This window comes from Aplysia californica, unplaced genomic scaffold, assembly GCF_000002075.1.
Source record: "Aplysia californica isolate F4 #8 unplaced genomic scaffold, AplCal3.0 scaffold00289, whole genome shotgun sequence".
Classification (NCBI taxonomy): domain Eukaryota; kingdom Metazoa; phylum Mollusca; class Gastropoda; order Aplysiida; family Aplysiidae; genus Aplysia; species Aplysia californica.
In genome coordinates, this window is record NW_004797559.1 from 426977 (window position 1) to 446741 (window position 19765).

At 41.3% G+C, this 19765-nt stretch overlaps 1 protein-coding gene across 1 annotated transcript in view; it reads right to left on the reverse strand.

Annotated features, from left to right (window-relative positions):
* LOC101857955 overlaps positions 1-19765 on the reverse strand; it is a 57132-nt gene that overhangs the window by 4294 nt on the left and 33073 nt on the right. The window contains exons 6-8 of the mRNA XM_005101576.3: positions 18633-18815; positions 14174-14305; positions 7556-7628 (exon numbers count right to left, since the gene is read on the reverse strand). Of these exons, the coding sequence (XP_005101633.2) occupies positions 7556-7628; positions 14174-14305; positions 18633-18815 (388 nt within the window). The remainder of the gene's footprint in view (positions 1-7555; positions 7629-14173; positions 14306-18632; positions 18816-19765) is intronic.

Below are 19765 nucleotides of genomic sequence, written 5' to 3' on the forward strand. Positions count from 1 at the left end.
CAAGAGGAAATAAACAGAACACTTAAACTCATAGATTAGGCCTACTTTACAGTTTCTCTTGAATTTATTACTGGATCCCTTATAGCGCGAATCCTGCTATAACGGACATTTTGCTCCGGTCCCCTCCCTCTCGATATGACAGGATTCCACTGTAATGCTAAACCTGCACAAAAATCAAAGTTAATTCCACTTATATAAAAGAGCCGACGTGTGTTGCTCTTGTGATGACCAAGTTTCATCTCGCGATATCTATTATAATCTATAGATATACTATCATCAATTTTTAAAATGTTATGTAGAGTCTTTTTAAATTGTTGAGGCATATAATCTACTATAATTGGGGGTTAAAAAAGCACCACTAAAGCACTCAAAACAAATTCTATCCGATCCAATCAGAACCGTTCAGTTTATACCTTCAGATCAGAGCAAAAACAAGTTAGCAGAAACTTTAATATTTCTTCCCTGCGTACCAGTACCATATTGTACCGGGGTATGTTATTTGTTGATATAATGATACTTAATGAGATGACCAACGATTTCCGTTCATTGTTTGACTCTGGCCACACTGCAAGCAGAACGGGCAGAACAGAGCGGACCTGTTTGAGGCGTTAACATTGGGTGGCCACACTGCAAGCAGAGCGGAGCGGGCAGTGCAATGCAACGTCGTGAGGCGTTATATTTTCATATAGGCATATATATATATATATGTATAGTTTCAGTAGCCTATAGATAGGAAATGATTGGCGTTATTTGTCCTGGTCCATGAGGAAAGTCAACAGAAATAGCAAGAAAGGAAAGGTCACACCTGATCAACTGACTGCAAATTCTTCCACTGGATAAGGGAATAAAAAGAGGGTATAGTGAAAGAAGGATCAGACATACAATATGAGGGAGAGTCATCTAATTTCTTTTTTAAATTTCTTATTAATTTTCTTTCATGCTTTATCCTGTTGCGGTGAAAGGGAAATAGGAATATAATAATCATAGAATCCTCAGCCCCTTTAAAAGCAAATCCAAGATAACATCTTGGTTCAGCAATATACAGAGAGTTTTAAACACGTAACTAAAAACACGTACACATACAGACAGACAGAGGACAGAGACAGACAGAGGCAGATGCAGTTGGAGAGAGAGAGAGAGGGGGGAGGAAGGAAAGAGAGAGAGAGAGAGAGAGAGAGAGAGAGAGAGAGAGAAGGAGAGAGAGAGAGAGAGACAGACAGACAAACAGACAGACAGGAAGGGACTGAGAGAGACAGTTGGAGAGAGAGAGTTAGAGATAGAGAGATAGAGATAGAGAGAGAGGGAGAGAGAGAGAGAGAGAGAGAGAGAGATGGAAAGAGTTGGCGAAGGGAATGTTAGGGCGAACGATGGGATTGGCAGGTATAAAAATTATGCAGTTAAATAACTGAGAAGAGATCATTAATCATGTAACGTCTTGTGTGGAATAAGAGTTCAGAGTGCAAATTAAATTCATAGTGTAGCGACTTGGGCCTAGTTACACAACACTGCATGCAAAAGTAGTCCAGTTAAACAAATGTTGTTTTATTAATGCCAACAGGATATTTATATATATATTTTTTTTTTTTATATATATATATAAATATATATAAATATATATATATATATATATAAATATACATTTATATATATATATAAATATATATAAATATATATATATATATAAATATACATGTATATATATATATATATATATATATATATATATATATATATATATATGTGTGTGTGTGTGTGTGTGTGTGTGTGTGTGTGTGTGTGTGTGTGTGTGTGTGTGTACAGTATATAAGTAGGCTACAGACTTCAACATAAGTTAAGGACCACCTTGACAGACACCCCTGATTTTTTTAAAATCCGCAAAAAGACAGCAAGGAATGTTTCAAAACAGTTTGCTCTGAAAGTGTTAATGGGTTGACAGTGTGTACTGCAAAAGGAACAAAACCGTGCAGCACAGAAATCCTCGGAGAACTTTAGCCAAATTTGCATTTTGTATCGACTTGTGTGCAATACCACGGACATTCCTCAGTTAAAATTGTTGGTGCACTGATAAACTGACTATGGTCTCGAACTGTGCTCACTTAGGAGGCAATATAAGCCACCGTGTGCGCAAAATCCAGTGTCGCATCAACATGCTACCAAGACGAAAGCTTAGAGACTTTGATCGTGCCAGGGCTAAGGCATGGCTGCAGGATGGAGATAGAGCCCGAGAGGTTGCCAGAAGGCTTGCAATGTCACTCTGTCATTGTCCGCCTGAGGCAGCGCCATCAAGCCACTGGATCCGTCCAAAAAAGCCCACGTGCAGGTCGACCCAAAAAGACAACCCAGAGAGAGGACCCATATGAACGCATGCAGGCCCTGCGACAGAGGACAACGACAGCCAACAGCATCAGGTATTGTCTGCTTGCTGCTACCAACACGGCGTTGAGCTCCCAGACCATTCGGCGTCTTCTGCATGCTGCCAACATTCGTGTCAGGCAGAATGCCAGTCAAGTCGTCTTGCTTGGTGCAGAGCCCATGAACCATGGACACGTGTGCGTGTGTGGCAGCGTCCACGAGAACAGTTAATGGACAGAAATGTGCAGGAAGTATCTCCTTTCAGCTGTAGTTCCATAATGGTACGGGGTCGGATTAGCACACACAATAGAACCCCCCTTTATTTTGTTGATGGTATTCTGAATGGCCAACGGTACCTGCAAGAGATTCTGCAGCCACTCGTCACAGTCACAGCGTGTCTCCAGCACATTGGTCAACATGCAATACTCCAGGACGACAACGCCACCCCACATCTTTCAGTGCAGTAAACGCGTTCATCAGGCAAGTAAGGATCACAAAAATGCCATGGCCAGCCAACAGTCCCGACTTCACCCATTGACATTGTGTGGGGAGAACTAGGCCGGAGAGTCCAGCAGCACCAGCCACCACCAGCTAACCGACAAGAGCTGCCTCAGATCCCGCAGCAGGAGTGGGCAAACCTTCCTCGGGCCTTCATTGCAACCACCACCAACACCCTGAGGCGCCGCTGCCTGGATTGCATTGCTCGGCGTGGTACACCCGTTTTTGAACGGACTGTAATGGACACTAATTCCTGGATTTTTCTTTTGAAGGGTACTGTTGTTCCTACAGACATATTGCCAAAGTTTGTGAATTGATTTGTTAAGAAATGATTCCATTAACTTTAACTATCTTTGAAATTTCCAATGTTTTGCTTTTTCGCCTACGTCTGCTGCGAGAGGGTTGTTAGCAAGTGGTCCTTAACTTATGTTGAAGTCTGTATAAGGCGCTTATAAATAAACTTTAATTTGTCTGTGCTAAGTTAAGTTCACAACCCGACGTTCTGTCAAGTCTCTACAAAAGATTGCTTTGCTTTTTGTCTACCTTTTCCAAGCTGTCACGTACATTTTTTTTCCTTTCTTGTTATTGTTATTGTCACTGAATGTCATGCAGTGAGTAAATTTCCAGCTTTTTCGAGTGTCATTAAATCGGGTTTATTCATTTTAGCTCGCAAAGCTTGAAATTTTACTCACGTTTGAACGCAGGACACGAGCACGCACTCAAGATCTATACCTATTCATTGTTCTCATAAACATTCCCTTCTTTGTGAACACTCATTCATCTCTCTCTTTCTCTCGCTCCCCCCCCCCCTCCTCCCTCTCTCTCTGTTTCTGTCTCTCTCTTTCTCACTTCCTTTCTGTCTGTCTTTCATTCTTTCTCTTTTTCTTTATATCTCTCCCTTGTACCCTTTCAACCCGGGTTGTCCCTGGCAAATAGAGTCGGAAGCCCACCTCCTGAATAATATATTTTGTAAACATTCTTCTTCTTCTTCTCTCTCTCTCTCTCCCTCCCTCCCCCCTTGTTCCCCTCCCCCCTCTCTTTGATTTTTATCTATTTCTTTTATTGACACTTAACAACGTGCGTGCAGACATCATCGGTAATAAATAAACCGCCATCTTTGCGCTTGACCCGCCTCGAGTCCCACCGCCAGCCACCTCTTTGGCTTTGTATTAATTTCCATTGCTCTGCCTACTCTGCCCGTTTTGCTTGCAGGGTGACCGGAGCCTTACGAGTTCGCAAAATTATTAATACAATGTAGTGGAGTAGGAATCCAGGAAAGCCTTGGTGACAAGCTCTTTCTTAAATGACCTACAGTACGTAGGCCTACCTTGTATTTAATGAAGTAGGCTATTTACCTAAAACCCAAATTCACTCTTTGGAGTCTGAGATTAAGACAACAGAGGTAAAAGAAAAGAACTTTTTTCGGGCGCATTGCAGTTCGCCTCCCATTACGTCACAGTCAGTCCTACCTGTGGAAAGTCTGATCCTTAACTCGCCCCCCTTTTGTAATCCAATAGTTTAAAATGGCAGAAGTAGGGTACTGAAACTGGAAAAATGATCATTCACTTCTCAGAGCATTGCCTGCGTGTGTGTGTGTGTTCTTTTGAAGTAGACAAGGTTATAGTTATCCCTGCTCACTATAAGGAGATAGGAATAGGACTGCATAGAGGGTTTTATAGTATAATCATTTTATGTTGGATATTTATCAATCAAATCAATGATTAAAATGGGATAAAAATCGGTGAGAGCTGAGATAAAACAATTTTAAGAGCAATTTAACATCCATTCTCTTGACGAACTGTTCAGCGGTAAATTCCTTCAGCGCAAATTCGTCTTTCAGACCGCCCCAGTGTTGTTTCAGTATGTTTCTATTTCTCTGTTGAGCACACTGGCCAGTCTCAACTGCATTGATTATAACGTGTTATTTGCTGGTGGTCACTGAGTTTCCAAATGAAAAGGGAAATGTTTGGTGACGCGCACCTAAAGTGTTGTCCTGCGCATTGGTATATTAATAAATGAGCTTGAATTTTTTAATGCTGACAGACGAAAGTGAACAAGCTATAGATTCAAAAGCATTACAAACTTGTTGATTGTTTGTCTGATCGCCACACCCACAACGCAGGTGTACACAATACACAAGACATCAGTGAATGATAACCCGCCCAAAACTTCATTCAAGTGTACACACACACACACACACACACACACACACACACACACACACACACACACACACACACACAACTACAACAATCTGTCTTAGCCCAGTGACATCATAACAATAAGGTAAGCTTCATTTTTTTTAAAACAATGGGTATATGTGTGTGTGGGTGGGTGTGTATGTGTGTCTTCACGATCGCTTCTAGGACGAATTAATATGTGGGGGGTGGTTTGGACTTATGTGTGTGTCGGGGTGTGCGTGTAAGGGAAGGGGGGGGGCTGCTCAGTCTATGCCATGGTTTGGAGTAGAGAGAATGTCTGGACAAGGCTTACGTCACACAATGCGTGAGAATGCAGAGAAGTTACAATAGCAGGGAAAACTCGATTTCTGTGACGAGACTCATTTAGCCATATCGATACTGACGGGAAGTGTGTGTGTGTGTGTGGGGGGGGGGGGGTCGCGTTCATGATCAGCTTCTCAAAGTGGTGACGTATTTTATGAACTGGGGGCGTATTCAAGAACCCCCTTTCTACTTTTTTTCCAGGCAATGACATTATTTGTTCACAATTACTATTTACTGACAACTTCATCAGCTTATCAAAGTAGTTTAGAGTATACAATGAGCTAACAAATTTAAAAAAGGAAACAGTCATTCAAAAGTTAAACACCTGTAATGATTTTAAGTTTTTTTAAATGTCTTGTCTAGCTGCATGGAAACGCCCCAATCTCTCGACTTTCAGTCTTCTGAATGACAGAATAGCCTGATCTTTAGCTCTGGCGGCAACCTAATTCCCAATTTTGATAAAAGATAAAACTCCTGGGACAGCAGTATTGTCCCCGCTCGCATTAAAAGAGATAAAATAAAAAAATCCACCACAAAAAATATGGGCAACAACAACAATCAGGGGGTGAAATGAGAATGCAAAAAAAGTAAAAATGAGCCGGATTGAGATTTCAATGGAAGGCATCATCACGAAAAAAGACTGTAACTCCAGTATCACAATCACTGTTATTACCGTTACAGGTACTGTGCGTAAAATACGCTGTAAATATAGTCACTGCCACTTCTAATACTAAATGTGGAAGTTTCGGTATCGCTTGCTTCCGAGCCTATGGTGACGTCAAAGCGTGCAGGGAAGGCAGTGCCTTGCCCCTCCCATATTTCGCACACGGTGTATTGGGCAATGTAATTCGTGGAGGGATCCGAAGTTTGGCTATGTGTGTAGGGGAAGCACAAGATAAGGGAATGCTATCTGTGTAATGGCTGAAACGCATTTCGAAATAAGTTAGTGTCTTCTCTCTCATGAAAAATTTGCGAAAAATGCCAAGCACGGTTAGCATTGCGCACCATCGATATGTACACCTGTCATCTTATTTATCTGTCATCCATCACCCTCACCCTTCCACGACTCAATGGACGTATTACTCTTTTCCATATGGAATGACTATGAAGAACGATGCTAGCTGCAACAAAGTCAGTAGGCCTACTTTTACTCTTCAATAATCATAAGTATACAGTAGATATAATTATCTACTTCTTTCATCAATCTTCAGCTTTATACCATACTCGTGAAATATTCTTCAAATCTGATGCATGTAACTTAACTGCTTTTCTTTTTAATCGATTTTCCCTAAACCATGATAAATAATTCTTTAAAACAAAATCAGTGAAGTAATATTTCTGAAAAATGGGACCATTACTTTGAGTGCCCGTTTCTATTTTGGGTATTAGGCAATAGACTCTTGACATCACGCTTCTGATGCAATTAAACGTTAAACAAAATCTTATTTACTATGTTTTTGGATTATATTGTTTATTTATAGATTTGACTGTGCAAAACTGGGTAAAAACAGGGAGAAAACAGATTTTAAAAAAAGGTCACTGCTCCCGAACTAACAAGGATATCACAAAAAATTTTAAGTTCTGTGATCAGCAAGCCAAGCTCTTTCCTTTACCCTCAATTCCAAGGCCGTTGGACTTGGAGAAGTTTGAAAATTTCACAGAAGTGCCTACATTAACCATATATTATATATTATATATAGGAGCAGTGGGTTACAATTTGATAGCTGATCCCTTCAAAGACAATAAATAAAATGTTGATATTGACCTCGTGTGCTTTGGACTTGTGGGAGGTCATGCACAAAGTTTCACCACCTATGAACATGTTTGTTAACAGTAAAAAAATATTTTAAAATGTGACATGTACTGAATTGCAGTCATTTCTATAACGCCCATTTTTATGTTGGGGCAATCAATTTCTGCTGCCTTACTAGGTCCCAGCATTACAAAATTAAAATCTAGTTCAACACTGTACCCGTTTTTGTTTCAAATGACATAACACATATTTACTTCTTCCACTTCCACACAAAATGTACTTATTCTTAACTTTACAGGCACACATTCAGGTAAAAGTACGCGCTACCTTAACCCTGTAGCTCACCAGCATGTTTCAATTTCAATGTGTGGTGGTGTAAATCTAGCTGTAAAACAAGAGAACTAAAGTGCTTGGGTCTTGCAGAGGCTTGAAGAGTTAACCAGGGTACCTGATGGTGTCATGTGTTCCATTACAGCAGACTTCTCTTGAACTTGAGCACTTAATGCTGATGATCCTTGAGCCTGAATAACAAGATAAAATAATACAAGAACCTCTTTCTATTTAAATAATCACATACTTCACGTAAAGCAGATACACAGATTCCAACTTTAAAATGCATGGAGCAGTTTTGAAGCACACTATACCAGATTAGATCTACATGATGACGTAAACAGATATTACCAGTAAAAGGACTCAGGAGATCAAACAATAGTTTAAATTCACTGAAGGAGTGTACTTGAGATTCTTCCTGACTGTGAGTGTCACCAACCTGTGGTAACAAGTGACGATGGCAGTGTGGGCCATGAAAATGAAATGGGAAGTGGTGACAGAGGACAAGGTCAGCGAGCAAAGGTAAAGGTGTGTTGATGGACAAGGATCAAGCAGACGTAGTATGTGCAAAGAATAAGGATCTGGAGAAAATAGATGACAGAGGAAGTGAAAGGGAGTCAAGTCAGAGCTGCAGCATATGCAGAGAGTAGAATGCAGCACAAAGTTCTGGACAAGGTCACATTCAAGGTCACCAAATGTTGGGGATCGACCCCCACATTCAGCGGGAGAGAACAGACAAGCCTAGGTGATCCAAGGCAATGACAATAATATCGTGAGTATATAGCACCAGAGTGAACCAATTACAGTGAAACACGGATTCAACGAAAGGAGATGAATTGCAATATTCATATTATATATATATATATATATATATATATATATATATATGTACACACATGTATATTATAAGATCGTTGCATCCCTTTCCCCCTTTGTGAACCTACTTGAATGCACGGTCTTTGTCAACGCACGCTTAGGCTCTGCACACGTGTGACTATGTGTGCGTGTCGGGGAGGGGGGGGGCATCTGTAAGAGCGTGGAATGTCGCAGGTACAAACGCCCCACAGCCCCCCCCCCCCCCCCCACCCCAACCCCTCCCGACAACTGATCATTATTACAATGATAAGCTAGTCTTGACGTAGATCTACGTAATGAATTGTGCGCTGGTCTATGGAATAAAAAGTTGTCGAATGCTAGGCTCTTCACTGCGACACAACTTTTTGGCAAACAATCGAGATGACACAGGCATGCATTTGAAGTTAATTTGAACGAATCGGTCTTTTTCTTTTTTGCACAGCTTATAATATGCAGGCATTTCAGGCACCACTTGTTACTTCTCTTTATACATTACTTGCTCAGTGCCTGTAACTATCTACTCAAAAACTCGGGTTTGCTATTACGAACACTCGGATTCAACGAGATTTTATGTCACTGTCAGGCTCGGCGACCTCGTTGAATCCGAGTTCCACTATACAAAATAATAGATAGAAAATCTAGGGAGGTAAAAAAGAACATTAAAACAAATAACGGGGTCAGCTCCTTTGATGAACGTGTTGATGGTGTGAAAGCACTCCTACGTCGTTCCTTTCCACTCATTTCACTGGCTTACAGAAAGTTACGCCTCTTGCCATCCGCACCGCCCGCGTACCACAGCATGATTGCACACATGGTGAGCCAGTCATGTTGTGCGGTCAGCATTACTCCGCAATCCTCCTTTCCCGTCCCCTCTTCCTCTATCCTCTCGAGGTGAGAATAGGACCACGTTTTGGCTGTAACAATAACAAAGAAACACCTACCCGCCGCCAGAAAGGTTTAAAAGCCGGGTCTTTAGTTGAGAATATGAAGTGGATTTATTTGAGATACGAGTGTTGCGTGGTCCGAGTGTTTGGGAACTCCTTGAAGTCAATACGTTGGAATCCTGTAATAACGAGAGGGAGGGGACTGGTGAAAAATGTCCGTTATAGCAGGATTTTTGTTATAAAGGATCCAGTAATAAATTCAAGGGATATACAGTAGTCTTCGTCTAAACACACGGTGCTCGGGAGGTCTCCTTAGTGTGTGTTTATACGGAGAGTGCGTTTACATGAACCTGTGCAAACGGAGGAAGGAACGCAGTCTTCTCAATTCCTTGATATTCTAGTGACGTCCCTTGGGAGGGTGGGGGTCATTGGTCGATAATGTGATAAAACGTGACTGTTTTGTGAAGGATACCCTGACCGCGGTTAAGAAATACAAGGGCGTTGAATGGGTTGGGGGGGGGGGCAGAAAAACAGACTCGATGTAATCGGCGGGAACTGACTACAGACCGCCCATCCGACTCCGACCACGCTAGAGTAGACACGTGCCAACAATGCTGGTAGAAGCAATCGGCTAAGTGAATAATGGTTCACGATGCAGGTGCAATGGATGGTTTCCGGGAATAGATGAAGTTCGTTGCGGGAGAAAAATGAGTGAAGCCACGTCTGCGGGGGCTCTTCACCCTGGAAGCAACCTCGATGAATCCGAGCGTGCTCATTTAAATGTTCATTGAATCCAGGTTATTCTTATTGATCTTAAAAAACGAGGCATCCATCTCCTTTCGTTGAATCCGAGTTCTTAATTAATCCGAGCTCGTTGAATCCCGAGTTCCACTGTATTTGGGGCTTTCACGGACGTGACAAATTACGTAAATCTCGAACACTATTTCCAATCCCCGACGAATTCGAGCTACCCGTGTTTGACTGTTGTTTTTATTGCTACAGTGATGCCATACTCTTACTTCAAACCACAAACAGTGGAATTCGGAATCAACGAAGTCGTCGGGCCTGACCTTCAATTTCGTTGAATCCGAGAGTTCGTTATATAGCAAACATGAGGGTTTTATGGGAGATAAGGACAGACACCGAGCGAGTAATGTATAATGTATTCAACTTTCTCAATCGAAAGTATTTTGGTTTAAAATGAGAGACATTTCCGTTTCATTGACGTCATGCCAAAGAAATGCTGGACAATTCCAGGGACATACACTGAACTCTACCAAACACACATTTTACAAAAAGGCCAATTCGTTTAAAAGCATGCTTGTGTCAGGTATCATCTAAATGTGCTCTTTGCCGAAAAAGTTATGTTGCTTTGCAGAGCCTAGCAAAGCAAAGTTATATTCTACAGTCCAGCACGGAATTCATTACATAGATCTATGTCAAGACTAGCTTATCATTGCAACCTTGAGCAGTAGCTGGGGGAAAAACTGTCACACGTTTGTATCTTGACCTAAATTCCCCTGCCCCCAATCCCTCCCTCCCCGTCAGACACACACACACACACACACACACACACACACACACACACACACACACACATATATATATATAGAGAGAGTCATAAGTCGCATGTGTGTGTGATAACATGTGTTTTGGTATGAAAAGTGGAAGAGGGCCGAAGACTGGTCGCATAAGATAATAATCAATAGGCTTAGCGAATAATTGTTCACGATGCGTGTGCCATGGATGATTTCCAGGAATAGATAAAGTTCGTTGTGACAGATTTTAAAAATGAGTGAAGCCACATCAGTGTAGAGAAATTTGACCACTTGCGGCCACGAGAGAACAACCCCCGCTAGCATTGCTTCTGCGCGAAGAGGTTCCCAACTCGATTTTCGTGGAGAAAATAGCCTCAAGAAGGGCCCTGACCTGGCCAGGAATTTAAAGACTTCAATTACAGAGTGCAGTGGGTGTTGTCTGCACAACTTTGGCGTACCACTTTGTGGCCAGTTGCCCTGAGCGCAGCCGACAATTAGCCACAGATGCCGCCACCTGACCTAGGTGCGGCCGAACCAATGCCCGTTATGCCGCCAGGCCTTATACAAGCTCCAAACACTTGAAAATATGACAAACAATGAAGGAAATCAACAACAAACGCATAAGGTGCAATTCGAAAGATAATATATTCAACTTAAATGAAATTCAATAGACCCTAGATCAGAGCATGCAAACGAAATGGAAATCAATGCAAAAAGTGACCTTCAGAATTAAAGAATGGTACTTTCAACTTAAATGAGATTCATCTAGATCTACTTTTGATCAGAGCATTTAAACAAAATGGAAATCAATGACAACGTATGCAAAAGGTGCAATTTTAAAGATAGTAGATCTAGATCTATGTCTACTCTTGATCCGAGCAGAACGGACAAGTCACACGTCTCTGGTCTCGATCTCTGTGACCACAAAGAACATCTTCCACAAGGTACGATCTCCACTGCCACGCTGACCACGTGAACCCCCATCTCAGACATAGAATATTCTTTCTACTCCAACCACTGTTTTTTTGTTTCCATCTCCATCACTCTTACACATGTGTTCTCTTTCTGTTTCATCTGCTTCAACCACTTGTCGTTTGTTTCCTATGTCTCCATTGTCAGCAGCAGCAGCACTGTTTTTTTTTCTCTCCGTCTGTGGTCCGACTCTAGAGCCTTCATCACGTCCAAGTGTTTCACTGTCCATGTGTCGTCTTTGTGGAGTCTCATATCATCCCACAAGCCCCACTAGAGTAAACATGGATTCGTCAATAAAACTTTCTTCTTCCATGAAATCTTCCAACTGCAGGACATCACCATCAAACAGTACCATTTCACCTTCACTGAAATCTGCACTAAGTATTAAAGTCGGAATGGCTCAACCTCTTCTTGTATTTTCTTTCTTTACCTTTCGGCTTCTTTTCTTTTGCTTCTAGCTTTTGCTTCTTCTTTTTTCTCCTACTCCTTCTCTTTGGCTAGTTTCCTCTCTTCTTGCATCTTCTTTCTATTTTCTTTCTCCACTTGTACCTGCTTCTTTCGTTCCTCTCGCTGTTTTTCTCTTTCCACTCTCGTCTTCCTTTTCTCTTCTTCCATTCTGGCTCTCTCCACTTTTCCCATTTCCATCTCTGCTTCCTACTGATCTTTATCTCCTCCTCTTACTTCTGCATTCTCTCCCTGTTGATTAGAAAGTCAATAAATTCTTGCCCACAGATGAGTGATGGAAGCTTTTCCAGCGATTTTTTTCTCTTGCCGCCACCACTCACGTGTTGCAAAGTAGGAAGATCGAGGGGATCTTTCGGTCTCAGACTGACTTGGCCCCCTTCGGGTTCCTGTGGCTGTGAAGGTAGGACAATATTATGATTATGTCTCAACCGTGTGTAGATCGGGTCTTCAACATCGAAACCCTCTTCCAGCCTTGAGTAATAAAGAAGCACATTGGCGGCTCTGCGTTTCCCCATCCCTTCACTGACTGCTTGTAGAGCATTGTCAAGAGCTTCTTTTGTCCACTTCGGTTTCCCATTCATTTTGAAATCTGGGGACACACATTAATTTTAATAGATGCCACGCTTGAAATTTTTGCGTTGGCGTTTAACGTCTCTTTAACCCTATCCGTACGTTGTGTTTACTATCGTATCCATACGACGTGGGGAACTCTTTGCCACCACTTTCAAAGAGGAAATTTACCCGTTAATCCGATCTGTACGCTTTGTATAGCAGTCAGTCAAAATGATTTTTTGAAAAGTACTGAAATTTTCAAAGAGACCTCCGTAGTAGAAGTATTCTAAAATGTGAAGAATACAACCCCGGCGGTACAAATTTCACTGATGGTGCTACTAAGGAAAGTTAACGTGCTGCTACACCAGGATATGAAGTGTAACAGAACTTATTATCCCAACCACCTACAGTATACTGACACCGAGCCAACCATTCCTAGCACTAGTCCCACAATGTCGACACCAGGCGAGACAGCGGTTGCTAATTTTTAAAGTCTTTAGTATGACTAGTCTGAGAATCAAACCCACGACCCTCCGTTCCAGAGGCAGGTGTGTTACCACTCGGCCACTGAGGTCGGTGCCGGCTATGCTTTAAAAATCGTATTGTTTTGTTACCAGTAAATCTAGATATATGTTTATTAAGTTGACAAAAAGCTTTGTAAAACAGCCTACGTAGAACCAGAACAGGGTCTAGATTCTATTTCAAGACCTTAGCCTTCATTTGACCAGGGTTATCTATCATTTTGGACACTGGCCGTGGCCAGGACCTTGTCTGTAAAGTCTGTCCTCTGTGCAGCCAATTCGACCGCGTGTGGACCTACATGAAAATTTACCCTGCCCTGGCGACAGCCAAACACGTTTCTCCGATAGGTATAGTTTGAGTGATATTTGACCAATGTTAGGCTTTAAAACATGCATTTTAAAACACAGATACCACGTTTGGTCGAAAAAATAATAATATATTTAGGTTGTATTAAGAGTTCATCAAAAACTCACCTGGAATTTCACGAATGGATATTTTCTTTGTTGAAAGGTTCAAGCTCGCATCACGGGCGTTGGAACAGCGGGAAAGACCGGAAACGAAAATGAACGCACTGGCAGAACCAAAGGAAGCTACTGTGGTTTATTCAAAGCCTTACAGCAACTGGAATGCGAGTTATGAGAACTGGCCACACCACAGCAGTGGCCACGAGGGGGTCAACCTACTCTATGTGTTCAGTGAATCTTTTTATTGATTAATATGAAAGGTAAAAATGGGGAATCCAACTCCTTGCGTTGAATCCGAGTTTTCATTGAATATGAGTTCGTTGAATCTGAGTTCCAGTGTACTGTACTCGCTTGTTGAAAACAAGCCCTGGTCTGATATTTAAGTCTAAAAATTTCACAAACTACAAAAACCTGTAGCATGCTATGAATCATGAAATAAGCCATTAAAAAAAAATTTCAATAAAATTTTCACCTCATTACTTACTAGTGAAACTGGTTTTGACATTGGGAGACCTGCTACACACTGACTTTGAGGTGTGGAGAACATTCTTGTGAAAGGTCTTTGAACTGCTGTTCCTGAGTGAGTACTCTGCAGGAACCTGGATGGTGCTGGTGGCTGTGGGCATTGAAGATAATAGGCCCACTGAATTATATCACTATCAGAGCTGGGCTCTCCTGGTTTGATTGATTGATTGAGTAGGTGTTTTACGGCATTATCGACTCAATTTTGGTCATGTAAGTGCCAACAGGTTTTACTGCAAAAAATCTATCATGTTATGTTTTATTTTTTACTGCGCTCGCAACTGCAAACGGTCTTATCATCATCACATTAAAAAAAATTACAGACATTTATGAAAATCTTTGTAAAAATGGTAAAGACTCTTATTTACATTGGTATTTACAATATGAATTTCAGTGTATGTACACCGACAACGACAACTGTACATTTTTATACCCTATCAAACAATCCAAATTCTTTTATAAAACTCAAAATTTTTCTCGGACTAACGATGTCAAAAAGAGTTTTGACATCATTACATCTCAAGTATTTAATACGTATATCGTCGAAGTCGACACATTCCGCCGCGAAAAAAGGAGCTTCCTCTCCTTCAAGTAAATGTTTGTGGGTGACGTGCGTTTGTCCTATTCTTAATCTTGTGTAAACAACATTCTCTCTTCGTAAGAGAGACACTGGTTTCCTGGGCATAAGTTTCGATTGAATGTAATGGAGTTTGTTGTGTATTTGTTGGTTCCAAATTTGGGTTTCATGTCAGAGAAAGGGATTTTACTATGTTTGCTTTCAGGTACTGGCTTCTTTGCCATCAAAGCCTACATGGCTTGGAAGCCAAGCTATTGTAACAGTTTTTCCAGATTGATGTAAAAAAAATGAAGTTTAATTGGAAGTTTTAAAATTCTGTTGTCGGAGGTTCAGAGCGCTCTACAGAATTCAGACAAGAGAGAGAGAGTCTGAAAGGATTAGGAAAGTATAATAGACTTTGTAGATTTATCTATAATATTTAGGACCATTTCAAGAGCTGTAGCATCAGCAGTGTAGATTGAGGCTTCTGGGTAGAGTTTTCTTAAGCTTAAGTTGTGTGGCTGTGCAAGGGCATCAGCTCCTACTGAAGTGTCATTTTTGGATCCGTCGGTAAAACGTTTCTCTGCTTCAGAGGGTATCTGTTTATTAGCTGGTTGTATGAGTATAGGTATGTAGTTTTGTCCGTAGACATTTTGTTGTGTTTTTCAAGACTTGTATCTCTATGTTTGATTTGGTAAAACGCCATGGAGGTACGCTTGAAACGGCAAAGGGTTCCATTATGCCTTTAGACAAATCAACGTCTAGGAGATCGTTTGGGATTTTTATTCCGAAAGGGATTACCTAAGGAGGAAAGGGTTGTTTTTAGATCTTTGGATAAGGCCAAAGGCACATCTGTGGCCTGGGTTTTGAGGTACAGAGCTATGTTTCACAGCCTACTGCAAAGAGAGTTTTTTTTCCTTCTAAGTTCTAAAGATGGTTCGTAAGCTTCTGCCTGCAAACTGTCTACAGGTGAAGTACGGAAAGCGCCCACGGCAAGGCGAAGGCCTTGGTTCTGAACGGGGTCTAACATTCTACGGTAGGACTTCCTCGCTGATTCGTAAACAGGACTGGCATAGTCCATCCTGGAACGGACAAGGGAGCGGTAGAGTTGAAGAAGTATATCAGTATCACCTCCCCATTCGGGATTGGATAATATGTTTAAGGCGTTGAAAAGCACTCTGACCAAGACTTTCAAGTGTGGTAGGAAAGAAAGTTTGTTGTCGAAGATTACGCCCTGGAAACGAGATTGTTTTTTAACAGGAATTTTTTCCCAAAATACAAAGATAGGTCTGTTTGTCGCACACACATACAGGTAAAAATGAACACAATTCGTCTTTGCTGTAGAAAATTTAAACCTGTGCCCGCTTGCTCAATTTTCCAATTTATGAAGTTGAAGCTGAAGCTGACTTTCAATGTGATCTTTTTTTTTACTTTGATTTAGAGCAGATCAGGAAGTCTTCAACGTAAAGTGAGCCTTCATTATTGTTTTGAAGGGTTTTTGCGATGGAACTGATTTTGATTTTAAAAAGTACGGGTGATAAGATGCTTCTTGGTCCCTTCTCATCCCGTACTTACACGCTGTGAACTCACATAGGTTCACTGACCGGTCACGATGACGGGCCCGACAATCTAGAAATCGGAGGACGCTTGTTTTCTTTTTCTTCCTCTTTTGTCATTTTAGTGACATCAGTGAGAATATCGATTTAATTTGTATGGCGACACTATGTTTTTTATACACAAAATGCATGTTACAAATTTTTATTAACTGTAATCTAACGTTGACAAACTATCACCGGACACAGAGCGGTAACGAAAGCGAAAGTAGATTTTGATTTTTCCGATGGAGTCTCAGTATTACACCAATGCTTTCGCCTTCCGCCATAGCCGCTTATTCGCGTGAAACATACTCTCGGACTGGGGAAAGCCGAGCGTCATTTCACAAACTCGACCGGTCAAATATGAACTCAGTACCCTTTTCAGATTTGGTTTCGAGGGCTTTGTGAATTTCCTCGAGTCTCAGCAATTATTCTTTTCAGATTCCCAGGTAATAATTCCCGCAGTCCCCCTGCGTTGAATGCTCCTTTGGTACTCACCAATTCCCTAGACCAAGACCGAATTTAGAATGTTTTGCTTCGATACCGATTTTCTGTCTACACTCACAATTCACTCATAGAAAACTGCATCTCCCCTCGACGCTTAACGGCAACAGAGGATGAAAAAGTAAAAGTAAAGTAAGATTCACAGTTCTGTTTTCTAGATAAATGAATCAAATGCACAGATTTTCCAGCCGCAGCAAAAACCTGAAGATAGACAGAAAGAAAGAATGAATGAAAGGAAGGAGGAAGATTATCTATCGTGAGTAGACAGATTTTAGCCGATATGCACTTGAAAAACTTTTGACGACCGATCGGCACAGATAGACAATGGTCGAGTGTATGAAATGCGCAATCAGGCAGTTTCTAATACAACTTCTTGCCGAGAGTTGCCGTAAATATCTAACAAGTTACGGGGGCAAGAGCCAGCCTCCCTCCCTCCCTCCCTCCCTCTCTCTCTCTCTCTCTCTCTCTCTCTCTCTCTCTCTCTAACGCATTAAGTTGATATTATGATCCGTGGCAAGTACAGGACTTTCGGAATATACGGATTTCCGCAAAAACAAAGCAGAATGATATGGGTTGGTTTTTTTGTTTGTTTTTTTTCTCGCCACCCATCGCAAATTCGGTAGTTTTGACACCTTATCGGTATGGCGGTAGAACAGGCCCAAAATCGGTATCTACCGGAAAAATCGGTAGATATTAGGCAGGCCTGTCTACAAACAGGTGTCTAGAACAAAAAGTAAGGCACAGGAATTAACCATACTAAAGCAGAATAAATCTCAAGACATTGAGCTTTTAGTACATTAGTGCAATTGTTTGCTATTTGGAATGCGGAAGAAGTTATATAGATTAAAACGCAGAAAAAAATGCGAATTTCTTAACCGACACCAGCAAAGTCACTTCAGGGCTCATTAACCCCGTGACCCCGAGCCCAGGAGCTGCGAAAAGCTGCTGAGTCACGCTAACTAAAAGTAACAGAATTGGGTGAAAAGTGACACCGTGTGCCGGTCAAGATCGTTGTTGTCTCGGTTCATTCTGAAGTTGTTTGAAGTCTGTAGGCCTACTAACATAACATGTGGAATGTGCTGTGATGCAGTTTTAAGAGTACGCTGTTTTATAACATGACCTATTTCATAAGGAAAAGCAAGAAGGTTCAAAAGACCAGATATTTTACATATAATCGAAAAAGGGGTACCCGAAGAAATAAAAATTTAGTGCTTTTCGAGGTTTGAAAAAGGCATTTTTTTCAATTAGCACTATATTTCAATTTATCATCACACCAATGACAGAACCTGGTATCTGAGAATATCAATCTCAGCAATACAATCACCAGGACGGTACTCTAATTCTCCTCAATTGTCAAATATCACAACGCCAGAGCATCATTTTTACTTATATTTCAAGTTTAGAATCAATTTCTTCCACTGCACCTTCCTGCTGCCGCAGCCTTGCGGTAGATTATTTACTGGATGTTTTGAATCAAAATACATGTATAATAAACAATTATATTCTGTTTGTGGCCTGGTCCCTCTCGATATATAAGAAAGTTAGATAAAAGTGAACAGTCTTTAATTTCTTGCTTTGTTCTCTTTTCGCATTCATCTATTTATTCAGTCTTTTTGAATCAATGATTCTTTTACTGAAAATTACATACGTTACACTAGGTAGTAATCAAGCTGTCAGAATGATTATTCGACCATACAAAAATATATATGTATGTATGTGAAAGGAATAATTATTTGATGGTGAATGTAATGTGAAAAGAGTTGTACCTCTTTCATACGAGGTGGCAGAGTAACATGACTTGGAATCTCAATGACTGGTAAGGGCCTGGGCATTCTAACTGGAGTTTTTATTCTGGGTGGGCGGGGCACGCTTATGGCAGGCAGGCGTAAAGATGGAGGTTTGCAAGTGTCTTGCCCTTCACTTGTATGTGCACTCAGTATTGTGTTCGCCTGAAAATATGAAAAGAGCAACATTCATTAAAGAATAAGAGAAAATATAAAATGTGTCACAATGAGGCGGTAACAAAAGCAAAATTAGATGTTGATTTCCCTGATCGAGATTGTGCAGACTTCTGTTATTGCCACTTACTTTCCAGAAACCTACTCTCGAAACGGAGTAGGCCAATGAATACTACAATCACGCCCCCCAAATAAATGAACTTACTGAGCTTTTCAATATGGCTTTCAATGTTTTGAGAAAACAGCGACTTTCCTGAGTCTTTTAATCAAATCCCATGGGCACTACTGGACACTGGCGATTTTATTCAAATTCGCACGCATTCCTGGGGTCTCCAGGATTCCAAGGACTCGGCAGCCACCTTACAATACCATCCTCATTTAACCCTAGTTTTCTGGATGGGGGCCTCGCAGACCCCAACATGTATATTTCAGGCATTTTCGACAAAACTTTAGGTTCGATGTTATTTTCCTCCCAGGTATTCTTCAAACACCCTCTGATAAGCATGAATACGGTCTATGAAGTTATTTGGATAATTTGGAAGACAGTGATGAATATTTTCCTAGGACTACCCCCCTGAATCCTAAAGGGGGCCTCTCAGACCCCAAGGCATTTTTACTATAATAGGAAAGGCAGTTCTCTCCTGTCAAGTATGCACCATGATGGCAGCATCGACGGGGAGACCAGAAAAGCAGAAATCAACGACTTTTACAACAAAACAAAGGGTGGTGTGGACTCTCTGGACCAGATGGTCCATGCATACATGTTAAAGAGGCAGACCGTGAGATGGCCTCTGACCTTCTTCTTCAATCTGTTGGATGTTGCAGCTATTGCTGCTTACATCTGCTTCACTGCTCAAAATCCCCAGTGGAATATCCGCAAGAAACACAGGAGAAAAATCTTCCTCGAGATGTTGGGTGATGAGCTCTGCTTGCCATTAATA